General features: G+C 42.6%; 1 protein-coding gene across 4 annotated transcripts in view; it reads left to right on the top strand.

Moving 5' to 3' along the window:
• The window catches only part of COLQ (collagen like tail subunit of asymmetric acetylcholinesterase), a 47,654-nt gene extending 37,732 nt beyond the window's left edge, over nt 1-9,922 (top strand). Inside the window, exons 12-18 of one of the 4 annotated variants that reach the window (XR_014161997.1) lie at nt 803-899; nt 2,468-2,607; nt 3,655-3,774; nt 5,364-5,487; nt 5,837-5,939; nt 7,680-8,374; nt 8,411-9,922. Coding sequence is in view for 3 of the 4 variants with exons in the window: in XM_081883387.1 (XP_081739513.1) it covers nt 803-899; nt 2,468-2,607; nt 3,655-3,774; nt 5,364-5,487; nt 5,837-5,939; nt 7,680-7,749 (654 nt within the window). In the remaining variant the exon portion in view is untranslated. Of the gene's footprint in view, nt 1-802; nt 900-2,467; nt 2,608-3,654; nt 3,779-5,363; nt 5,488-5,836; nt 5,940-7,679 lie in introns of those variants that run through there. The other 3 variants (XM_081883388.1, XM_081883387.1, XM_081883389.1) reach the window with 3 other exon arrangements.
• Nucleotides 9,923-12,967: the final 3,045 nt, after the last annotated feature.

Below are 12,967 nucleotides of genomic sequence, written 5' to 3' on the forward strand. Positions count from 1 at the left end.
GTTACAGTTACGCCAAGGCTGGCCTGTGCAACTCTGCCGGTTTCAACCTTACAAGTGCCACACTGTGGTGATGATGATCATAAACAACATTTTTTGGTCTACAGAAATTCACAGTAAAATGCTGGTGAATTTTGTGAGGGGGGGCGGAATGTAAATTGTGGATAATTGAACTTAAGGTTGGAAAAGCGAGAAACCAGGGGGGAAACCCAATATTGATAGATTTGCCCATCCCTACTCTTGAAGAAATTTCCTCACAATTTTTCTCTCTGAAAATTTGGTGTAGTCCTAGTACAGTGGAACCTCGGTTGTTGAACGCATCCGTAATTGAATGTTTTGTCTTTCGAATGCTGAAGACCCAGAAATAACTGCTCCGGCTTTCAAATGATTTTCGGAAGCTGAACATGCCATGCGCCTTTCCCTATTGCATTGAGGCTTCCGTATTGAGTTTTCGGTTTTCGAACGATTCGGAAGTCAAACTGTCTTCCGGAATGGATTACGTTTGAAAACCAAGGTTCCACTGTAATAAGCCATTCTGAAATGTGCAGAACTGGGAAATTTATGGGATTGTTCAGTAATATTTTATATATTATTATATATATATTTGTTGGGGAAATGCATGGATTTGCCATAATATGTATAAGGTCCTGCACATTTAATTTGCAATTTTGGCATTTCGATCTTTTCTGTGTAGTTGAAGGGCACGCTATTTCGACCCATGAAGCCATAGGATTTGCGCTACAACAGAGTACATTAGCTTGTTAGGGAATGTTATAAAGAAACAGTCCTTTCTTTTATATACTAGGGACAAAGGGGAGACATAGGACCTCCTGGTGCCTCAGGCCCACCTGGAAGACCTGGCCCCCCTGGCCAGCCTGGTCCACCAGGCCCTTTGGCAACAGGTAAGGCAGACCTTTCAAAATGGCCGCTCGTTCCCTTTCCCCCTTCAGTTGAATCATATTGAGTTGCCTCACAAGGCGTCCACAAGGTTTCTGCCGAACCACTAGCTGAGGGGGGAATCACACATTTTTAAGATAAGGTTTAAGGGTGGGGTTGGGCTTTTCCTGCACTATAATTGGACTTCTTTTGCTCTCAACTACCCCTTGCACCCTGAAATAAGGCCCTTCTAGACTAGTGTCATATGAGCCAACTCCTAGGGGCCGAGGTCCCTTTCCCCCCACAATAAAATATTTGAGGTAGCTGCCCCCCCCCAGTTGATGGGCATTGTCATTCAAAGGGTGTGTGTGTACCATGTCATGTGATTGATTATGCAGGATGAGGCTTCCTGTCCCCCCCCCAATATTTTATTTAAGTTTGCACCCCTGACTGGTGGTGTTTTGTGGGTGTATTTTGCAGCAATCCATACCCCACCAGTGTCCTGAGAAAAAAAGACATCCCGTTTTTTCTCATGAGAGGACAGTGGCCATTTTGGGCACTGTGATCTCTCATGATGCTCCAAAATGGGTATATTGTGGTGCGAAATCACGTGAGACCTCAGTGCCCAAAATGGCTGCCATCCTCTCGCAAGAAAAAATCAGAAAGATGGTGTCCTAGTTGTTGCCTTTGATGTGTTGGTGGGAATGGACATGCCATTGATTCAATAATAGTGAATAAGAGGTGGATTTAAACTGGGCCATCTACATACACTTCAACTTCATTAGTTGCTCTCCGATGCTTCCAGATTGTTTTCATGTTATTACCACTTGGAGAGGTACATTACAGAACAATTAAAGTGGGACAAAAAGTAAACTGGAACTTTTGTGGTTCGAAAAGTTTGAGGATTTCAGCAGTAAGTTATGGAACAGAACTTGGAAATGAAGCAGTATGCCCACCCTGAAACTTTTGCAGATACAAATAGTATTGAAAGTGTGATCATGTTGAACTGCCCCAAATACCACCTTGAGCATAAATAATAGTTCCTCTGCAAACCTTCTGCTGAGATCCAAAATAGTTACCCACTCACTCACATAGACTGGTCTTTTGTTAAAAGGCAATGATAACGGTGCTTCCAGATGGGGGTTTAATTTGCAAGTGGGTCATTGCTAAAGGGTTTGAGTGTGTGTGCGTTACTTATTGGATTTCCCCTGGAAAGGGCAGAAGGATCAGTCTGAAGTTAACGTGGAGGGGGTTTAATGGGTTGGCATTTAAATGCCAATGACTCAACTTGCATGCATGAAGAGCACAGATTCCACAATAAACATCCATCTGGAAACATCCCAAGTTAAAGACCAATTTAATAACCCATGGAAATCAAACAATGATGGCAAACAATATACAACCACCCCCGAAGTTGGAAGGCCAATAATATTTGACAAGTGTTTGTACAAGCCCCCAAAGAAGCTTACAGGAGTCAAAGACAGCTTTTCAATATGAGACATTTAGCTCACAGGCAGGGACTCAATTTTCCCTTTTCAGTATGTCTTTATCTATTTCAGCAACTACCTTGCGTGTCAAATCTGATGTTTTCTAGGGCAACTAACAATGGGGACAAAAGGAGAGAGAGGACTTCCTGGACCTCCAGGAAAATGTCTCTGCAACGCTCCGCAAAATGGGAATATCCCACCCTATGATGAGCCACTGTTTGGACAGCCTTATTCAAAGGTTCCTGCAGTAAGTAAGGTTGATAGGAGTTGATATGGGCATACTGTGTTAACGGATCCAGACCGCTGACATGAAGTAGCCGCTTTGGTCCACTTGATCTGGGCTGCTGTGGGTTTGTCAGTGCAGACAATACAGAGCTAGATGGATCAATGGTCTGATTCGGTATCGGCAGTGGCGTAGCGTGGGGGGTGCAGGGGGGACCGGCCGCATCGGGCGCAACATCTGGGGGTTAGGGTTAGGGGGCGCAAATCCACGGGTTAGGGGGCGCAAATCCACGGGTTAGGGGGCGCAAATCCACGGGTTAGGGGGCGCAAATTACTTGCCTTGCCCCGGGTGCTGACAACCCACGCTACGCCACTGGGTATTGGGCAGATCCCATGTTCCTTAACTTACGGGCAACTGTGGAATGGCCCCTGTGATGTGACTATGATGCAACCACAACTACCTCCTTCCCCTGTCAATTCTGGAGTTACCGGTAAACAATTTAAAACAATTGATTGCATAAGTTACCTCTTCGTTTGTCTCAATCTTTGGAGGTTATTTTCTCTCACCTTCTAGACATGGAGCACATCTTTCCCTCGTTCTTTTTCTCGAAGACTATTCTACCTCCAGAAAAGAGTCTCTATTTCCACTTACATGAGGATGGGCAGATAGCAACACTGGTTACATATTGGCTAGGCCTAGGAAATCTGCCACCCTCAAAATTTTGTCAGACAAAACTTCCATCATCCCTAACATTATTCCTGTGCTGGTGGGGGCAGATGGGAGCTGGAGTTCAGGGACATGTGGAGGACAATTCATTCCCCACCCCCTGGTTTTCATTATTAGTGGAGTGTGCTCATAGTATAGGGTTCCTGGTCCCTTGATTAGAGCAAACAGTACATTCCGTTTAATTACAAGTGGTTTTTTGAGGTCAATGGGGAAGGTTTCAGATAATGCAAACCCTTCAGGAACTGGTCTCTAAATTTCCATCGCCACTTAGTATTCTCTCCTACAGTAGGTGTTGCGGCAGCCTTGTGTCTTCTCTGACTTCTACTTTTTATTTCTCTTTTCCAGATTTTTGTAGTGAATAATCAGGAAGAACTGGACAGGTTAAACACAGAAAACGCCCTAGCATTCCGTAGAGATCAGAGATCTTTGTATTTCAAAGATGCTTTTGGATGGCTTCCGATTCAGGTAGGTAGGTAAATAAATGATAAATAGTGCAAGTTTTGTAAGCATTTCATTCCATTGGAACTAAAAAAAAATATGTTTAAAATATTTATTGGGTGAAGTGAATTTCTGCAGCAGATTAACTCTCAACCCCCCCCCCGAATGTATATCAGAAAAAGCAAATATCACTGAACAGAATATGGCAGGCATAAAAAAAACAAGTGGTCTATACCATATCCCTCCTCCCAACATTTCTCCGATGAAAATAGGAACGTCCCATTCCATAATGATCATTTGACTATTTTTACCTCACACATCTTACTGGGTTGTCCCAGCCGCTCTGGGCAGCTTCCAGCATATATAAAAACATAATAAAACATTAAACAATTTTTTAAAAACCTTCAGGATTGCCTTCAGACGTCTCAGGGGTTGGATAACTCTACACCCTCCAACATTTCTCCAATGAAAATAAGGACATCCTAAGGGAAAGTGGGGCATTCTGGGATCAAATCAGAAACTCGGACAGCTTCTGTAAATTCAGGATTGTCCCTGGAAAATAGGGACACTTGAGAATCTGCTATACATGTATATCTGTATAATGTGAAAGGGCAGTTTGCAGGGCGATCCTAATCCCCAGTTCTGCAGGCTGGAGGGAGTTTGGATGGGGCAGAGAACACTCTCTGCTGGCAGAGAGTTCCTCCAGCAAAGCAGAGGCCACCTCTGTGGGCATAAATCTATTTCTACCAGCAGTAGGCCCTGAAACAGGCATCTAGCAATTGGGCATGTATGTGCCAGACCTGGCCTAGAATCCATTGGACTCAAATTCCCTTCATTATTCCAAGAGGCTTCAGGATCAGGATCATCAGCTACACCATTCAATCACACACACACACACATTTCAGATGCGATGAATTATATGCCATTTCACTCCACCACACTATCCTGCCTGTGATTTCTCTGCCCAACTGCAATCCTATATGCACTTACTGGGGAGAAAGTCCCCCTGGGACACAGGGGGATGTGCTTCTGAGTAAGCACGCATGGGATTGCACTCTTCAGTTTCAGAATTGTGTAGATAAATATCCCATGCTTATCTGTAGCACAAAGTGCAAAAACCATTGTCCTGTTATGATACTCCTTAATCAGTGTTAATGGATACAGACTGCAGAACAGTACGTTTCTTCACCTCATACTTAAGACTGAAGCAATTAAGGGAGAAACTGATTAATCAATCAGCAATATTACATCTGTGCTAGTCTGAGGGTCCATGATTCTATGATCGTGGGCTATGTAAAAAAAAGGAATGGATTTTAAAATACACCCCCTTCAACCTAAATTCACTGAACTCCTCAAGGGTAAGTAAAGACCTGCCATAAAATAAAATGGTTTGCATTCTGGTTTGGACGTAAATTGTTAGAGATTCTGGCAGTATTCGTATTATAGCTGTGAGGACTCTGACACAAACATTTCCAGGGGATTGTGCAGTTGGCTGAAGTGGCAGGGCAGACACCTAATCTTCAGCAAGTGAGAACAGGAATCACATGTTCCTTTGGTGCCTCCTTCTCCAAGATGTTTATAGTTCCGCTCAAGTATCTGTTTCGTGTTTATTCCAGCAGCTCACGCCTTTTTATCCTGTGGACTACCCGCTGGAAGATGGCAGCACCTGTGGAGATGGGGTCCTCCAAGACGGTGAAGAATGCGATGATGGCAATAACATAGTGACTGATGATTGTATAAGTACGATTGATGTTACCAATTCTCGTTTTCTTGCTTTAATATACACAAGGATTCTCAGATAAATGGAAAGCCTAATTCATATACTGTACTTCACTGTTTCCACATGTGATATGGATAAAAAAAGCACCAAAACACTCAGGAAAAGCTACTTTCACTGAGTGGGAAAGAGCTGGTATTTTACTTTTCAACAGATAGTTTTGTAAACATACACAGGCAAGCAAACTGATTAATCTTGGAGTTAATGGGTGATGTGGAAGAAAGTTCACACTGTCCTCTGACATGCAAGGAGCTAGCTAGCAGCTGCATTTATGTATTTATTTATCTTTCTCTTTTATTTCTGGTTTATTAGAATGTCGCCATGCTTATTGTGGAGATGGCTACCGACACGAAGGGGTAGAAGAGTGCGATGGGAAAGATTTTGGATACTTAACTTGCAAAACATATCTCCCTGGGTAAGGCAAATTTAAGTTATTTTTGTCACATCATGGGAGAGTATGATTCATTTTAAAAATCCACAAAAGATTGTACTGGGAAGGAAGATGGAGGCAAAGGTCTGTTTTCATTCCTTTGCTCCACCAGGAACCAATGGATGGAGGGGAAACTGGTGTTTTTTTTAGTGTGGGGGGGGATGATTCCTGTGGCCCCAATCACATGTTGTCTATGGTTGCTTGGAGACAAAGGGAGGAATCCCTCTTCACCTTGAATTACGGTAATAGTTGTAGGGAAGTAACTGGCTGTGCCTCTCTATGGTCACCCCTTCTTCCCAGTGGTCATTTCAGTGATGTTGATCCAATCTCCCTTTGTTTTACCTGGTGGGGAGGAGAATTGGGCAGGTGGAAGATGGGGTAGAAATATTCTGAGGAAGTGGGTACTTTGGTACTAAAGCTGTTGGGACACAGTAGCTAACTCCGCAGATATGACCCACTGTGGGACCAAGAAACCACTGGCTAGGGAGACCTAGGTCTCATGCATCAAGGCATCTTGGGGTGTAGGGACAACGCCCCCAGATTTGTTTCCCTTGGCATCTCTAGGAAACTGAGGATGAAGAGGAGGCTCCGCCATCATAGTACTCTTCTCTCTCATGCACCCAAAGCTAGTTACTTACAATTACCTTATGCTATTGGGAATATCCCCAAGAGTCATGAGAGGCTCGTGGATGCATAAATTTTAACTGAAGCAGATGGAGAGGCCACCTTTGTTTTTGTGCAAGTGTAGGATGTCTCTACTGTTTGCAGATTCTCTCCCCACCCGATTTAGGCACCCATGAGGTCTGCACTTGAATTAAAAAAGAGCTAATTAAGAATTCTGGAAACTGTAGTTTACCCCTCACAGAATGACTATTCCTAGCACCTTTAGAAAACTACTGTTCCCAGGATTCTTTGGGGCAAGCCATGCGCTTTAAATGTATGATGTAAATGTGACTTTAGCTGAGGCTTTTCTTCGCTTGCATGCATTGGTATTAATAGCTTCTCCTTGTCAGCAGTATTTTACCTGCAATAGCTGTAGCTGTGTCATGCTGTCAGGTATCATTACGATCTTACAGGAAACATTCCATTTGCAAATGAAATTATCTGCAGAGTTCTCATGGCTCCTGAAAGAGTAATGTGTTAATTGGCAGGAATAAAGAAAGCACAAGAGTCAGTTCTGCAAACCCTCTTCTGTATTAACTCTCAGGATGTAATTTAACTCCTTACAGCACCTTTTACATTCAAGGGACTCGATAAACAGACATTTTAGGAAAGCAACCATAAAATATATACACGTTAAAGGTTGATATTTGGTCAAGATTTTGAAAATTGAGGCCTTTATTTCAGGGTTATCAAATTTCCAGACATGACAGCAGCTGTGATAATTGTGCTTTGTGAATCTGCAAATAACTTCATATTACCCTTTGAGCATTCAGTTAATTGGGTGCATAATGAGATATAGGTTAAAACAAAGCTTGATATTGGACTGTATTGATTAAGTGTTCAGTTGGCAATGTTATTGCAAATTGTATTTTATTTTATGCCACAAATGTCTCTGCGCAGCCTTTTTCAAACATCCCTCTGTCTAATATATTTGCCTCGCTGCAAAACGCTGCGTTCAAAATCCATCTGTGGACGCCCTGATAGAAATTAGATATAAAAATCAACTGGTAAAAAAAGTGTCATCTGTAATAATGACTGGTGTGTGTTCATCTTCTGTCTTAGGTCTTATGGAAAATTACGATGCACTTCGTTTTGCAATATTGACTCTACAGAGTGTCGATACTTTACATGAAAAGTGAGCCCTGTAATATGTGAGTATCCCACGTACGACATCCATACATCAGGTGCTATGTTACCATCAACCCAAGACTGAGCAATAGGCAAGCAACCCATCTCTATGATAAAAAACAACAACCAATGTCCTGCTGCTCGTGGTGATTGGAGATGTGTTTTTAAATTGGCTCACACTGGAAGAAAATAGGACCACTGAATCCTGTCTTAGTAGAGAAATGTCACGCAACATTCACAGTTAAGACTTACCTTTTCCATGGCTGCTTACAGGAGTTCCTCTTTACAACAGGAAAACCAAATAACCGGAATACTGTATTTTACTTCAATACTGTTACTTCATAAAAACACAATTATACCTCAACTTGGCACTCCTAGTCCTACAGATAAGCTCTTCGGGTGTATTTGTTTTGTTTTTTAAATATTTTTTTCCAGTATAAACACAAAGCATATTCTGGTTGCAGTGTTTATAAGGACTATTTATGGGTTTTTCCCCCCATTACCATGTGAAGTTCGTACATGCTTTAGCTGCATGAATTAATCATGTGTTCAAGTGAGAAGTCCCGGGTTTGTATATATTGACTTGGGGCAATTAGGCTGCAATCCTATGAGCACTTATGTAGGGGTAAGTCCCATTAAACTCACTGGGACTTACCTCTGAAAAGATATGCATAGGATGGCACTGTTAGTTAAGTGGAAGAGAACCAGATCGAGGAACTGATTAGCTTTATTTACATTGCAATTCTATGTATGCCAACTTGGAAGTACTCCCAGGTTAAGTGGATATAGCCTTAGAAACAAAAATTGTATAACCATGTGAGAGATGTAAATAGATTGAAATATATCGAGAGCGACTGAAATGGAAGAATTCAAAAGGGAGTCAACACTTGTATATAATGCATTCTTCAGCGTCAGATTATTACTTTGAGATGCTTGACTCGTGTGGGACAAGCTCTCAAAAACAAAGTCCTACTGCCCCTTATACCACGTTCCTGCCAAGTTCTTAGACTTATAACACTATATCCTGTGTCTAATACGCCTGAAATCTGCATTCTGAATTATGCAACAGAATGGAGGTTTGCACCTTGAAAAGCTTAGAATTGCCTTAGAGACTATTGTTGCAAAACTGCTGCCATCAGCTTTCATTTTATTTGTTATGCCAGGAAGTGTTACTTGCTTTCTCATGTACCTGATACTCAGTTCTACTGGTTTCTGCCTAGAAATTGCTTTCCAGTCTCAGCTTTGTACAACAGTTAGGATTATTGGCCACGTTCATACATCATCATGGTTTAGTGTGACCTGCATGAGCTGAAATGAGCCCAGGCGATTGTTGGGTTCACACATTCCCTCCATTTTTCTGTCTGCATGGTCTGAGGGAGGACTTCAGCGGTGTTTAGGTACTTTCTCTTAATCTCAGGTTTCCATTGCACGTGAACTGGGGATCGTGGTTTGCACTATGCTTAGTTTAAACAAGCCAGTTTTATAACCCATGGTTTGAGTTTGGGCGGTTTTTGAAACTGCCCTGGGTTCATATTCCAGTTCATATTCCAGAACAAGCAGAGTTTAAGAGGAACTGAAATTAATCACTGCTGAAATCCTCCTCTCAGGCTAATGAAAGGTAGAGAGGGGAGGGAAAGCACACATGCCCAAAGCTTGCTCAGGATCCTTCCAGCTTCTATTTGTCATGCTAAACCATGGTTTAACGTGAACACAGCCACTTGTGTATATATTCCTATTTGTATAGCTGATAGGAGTCATCCCATAGTGTGTTATTCAGATTACATGTTGTATAGATTTTGTATGTATATATGCATATATATATATATATATTCCAAGTGGATTGGTCAGAGATGGTTATGTTATCTTTGAAAGCATTTGAGATAATTACTGATTTCCTTTCTAACAGATACTAAAGAGCAAATTTCATGTTGGAAGTATACTGAGTTAGATACATGTGGAAGTTACCTTAAATTTAGATAAACCTCTGAGTAAATTCTTCATATAGTGATGTGTGGATTCAGGTTTAAGAGAATTAAGATAGGACATTCTTTTCATATCTGTCAATATTCCTGTTTTCCTTTTCTTTAATGGTCTAAAATGTTTGTTTGAAGTACATGAACCCATGTATAACAACAGCAATCGTTGTTATGTTCTGTTACTTCCATGGGGGTTGAATAAGAAAGATATTATACAATTATAATAAAAATTAAAGTAAAACCAACAGTTATGCAGACGTTTTTACTACATGGATAGATGCGTGGATTACAGTGTGAATGCAGATTTATGCTAAAGTAATGTGGTAAGAGTTTTAAAAACAAAAGATAGTGAGTTAATTGGGATGCATATTTCTTATCTGAATTGCTTACAGTACTGTGAATTTTAAGGAAATGTAAGTCCATGGAGCTCATCAGGACATCATTTAATTCCACTCTTAATTTCAGCAGCTTTCAGCGTCCCGAATTTTCCCTGGAACATGCCCAATGACACTAACTTGCATGACTTATTGGGATGGCATGCGTACTGTATGTGCAGAAGCAAGAAACAGAGTGTCCATCGGGACCATCCCACCCATGAGGCAAGGCGAAGAAACCGCCTCAGGTGGTAGGATCCGCAGGGGCAGCAGATCCCAATTCCTTCCTTGTTCCTGGTACAGATCTACACCTATCCCTTCTACCCTGCCGGGGAGGGGAGCATCATTTGATCATTTGCATCAGGTGCAAAAATGTCTTGAGCCAGCCCTGGAGTCCCTACTGTGTAAACTTGAACAGAGGAGGGTAGGGAAGAGTAGACTAGATTCCTTTCTGGCTCCCTCCCAACTCACCTCTGAGCAATGGCAGCCCCGGGCAGGTCTTGGAGCAGTACATGAAGTGGTCTAAGCCTGCGCACAGAATGGGCATGGCCTGCAGCCTGTGTCCTTAGATGTCCTGTGAGAGAAGTGGAAGGTTGCCCTGCCGCCTTGTTGTGTGCCAGCATGGAAGTGGCACGGCCAGTGCTATTTTTATAGAGAAAGAGGTGCCAGAATTCACCATGAACACCTCCCTTGTTCTCTTAGAATGGCAATGGCACCCACCTCAGAGGTACCAAAACAGGAAGTTCCAGCTGAAAAAAAAGCCCTGGGCATGGCATCTGAATGGACTCTGTAGGAGCGGCCATTCTTTGTTATTTGGTTTATGGAGTCTAATGCAGCAGTGCTGGATTTAGGATGGTGCGGGTGGTTCCAGCACATAGGCACTGAGCCAAGAGGGCACAAAACAACAACAACAACAACAACAACAACAACAACAACAACAACAACAACAACAACAACAAGCAGGGCCCTTTTTTCAGCCAGAACTTGCTGGAACTCTGTTCTGGCACCTTTCAGGTGGGCGCCATTGCCATTATAAGAGAACAAGGGAGGCATCCAGGGTGAGTTCCAGGTATATAGGAACTCTTACAGGTATAATAATACCTAGATTTATACAGGTGTTATTGTGAAAATAAGAAATATTTAGGTAAAGGTAAAGGGACCCCCGACCATTAGGTCCAGTTGTGGCCGACTGGGGTTGTGGCGCTCATCTCGCTTTATTGGCTGAGGGAGCTGGCGTACAGCTTCCAGGTCATGTGGCCAGCATGACTAAGCCGCTTCTGGAGAACCAAAGCAGCACACGGAAATGCCTTCCCGCTGGAGAGGTACCTATTTATCTACTTGTACTACTAGGTTGGCAGGAGCAGGGACCGAGCAACGGGAGCTCACCCTGTCACGGGGATTCGAACCGCCGACCTTCTGATCAGCAAGTCCTAGGCTCTGTGGTTTAACCCACAGTGCCACCCGTGTCCCAAGAAATATTTAGAGGGGGCGCCAAATTTTGTCCTCACTCAGGACGCCGTATTACCAAAGGCCACCCCTTTGGTATTTGCATCATATGATTAGATTAGCAGTTTTTATTTTAATTTCTTCAAAAAGCAAAGGAACTAGCTATGTCCTTAGTGTCACCCAGGAGTAGAAAACACACGATTTGCAGTCAGAGGTTCGCAGTCACTTGGCCTCTCTAGGAATGGTTAAGGAAGGCTAGAGGTTCTGCTAGCCACTGCAGGGCACCAGGTTGGGAACACACAGGCAGCAGTTTCCTCAAGAGCCATTTGCTGCAGAGTAATTACATGTTCCCGGGAAACATTTGATTAAGGGCTCAAGTTACTGAACCTTCGCTATGTGCTGCTTGGCAGAAAGACGGTGTGAAGAAGACAAATGTGAAATGTGAAGTCTTTGTCAGTTCACCAGTAGTGAATAGCGGATGTCTGCTAAATCCATTAGGGAACGCTGCAATTTACTTTGCCCAGACAAAGCAGCTCAGATTAGAAAATGGGGGTTAGTGGTAAATGCAGATTGACCTCCCTCTCCCCTTCTGTCTCATTTCTAAGGTTAATGTACTTGTAAAGTACCCCCAGAGATGTGCACAATGAAGTCCTATTCTCCCCCTTCTCATTTCTATATTGGTGTCTGGCAACACTCCAAGTTCTAACAGGCTGGAGGAAAAAAGTCTTGTGGCATGTTTTGATTGCATTTGTGATCACTGAGCCAGTTAAGAGAGAAGACCTATGGCCAATTTGTTCAGCAAAGGAGATGTTGTGTCTGATAGGGTCAGCCAATCGAAATTGTATTAAGGGAATGCACTCCTACTGGAAATTACATTACAGATTTATTTTATTTAATTTCTGGAAAGAAATCAGAAAAAAAATAACTTGGTTATTTATGCTTCTTTTCCCTATTAGTTTTTTTTTTTTCCTTTTCCAGCAACTTGTGTATATGTGTTCCTCTATGAAAGGATGAATCCTCAGTGAGTCTCTCTCGGGAGACGGCAAACTCTTCTTCCTTGGAGGTTTTCAAGCCGAGGTTGGATGGCCACGCGTCATGCATGCTTTAGCTGAGATTCCTGCATTGCAGGGGGTTGGACTAGATGATCCTCGGGATCCCTTCCAACTCTATGATTCTATGTTTCTAGGGGTAGGTAGCTGGGGAGGACAAGGATCCAAATAAATGCCATATATCTGAATCTGTTTCAGTCTTGCTAACTCTAGTGCAGCAATTTCTCCTTTCATTAGGAACCAGGAGAGGAAAGTCTTGCTAACTCTAGTGCAGCGATTTCTCCTTTCATTAGGAACCAGGAGAGGACTTTATTCTGCTACAAGGAATAACCTTGTGGTCCAGCTCAAGTTTAACGATATAAAATTAAAGGTGACAA

The sequence above is a fragment of the Podarcis melisellensis genome, assembly GCF_964234715.1.
Source record: "Podarcis melisellensis genome assembly, chromosome: 12".
Taxonomy (NCBI): domain Eukaryota; kingdom Metazoa; phylum Chordata; class Lepidosauria; order Squamata; family Lacertidae; genus Podarcis; species Podarcis melisellensis.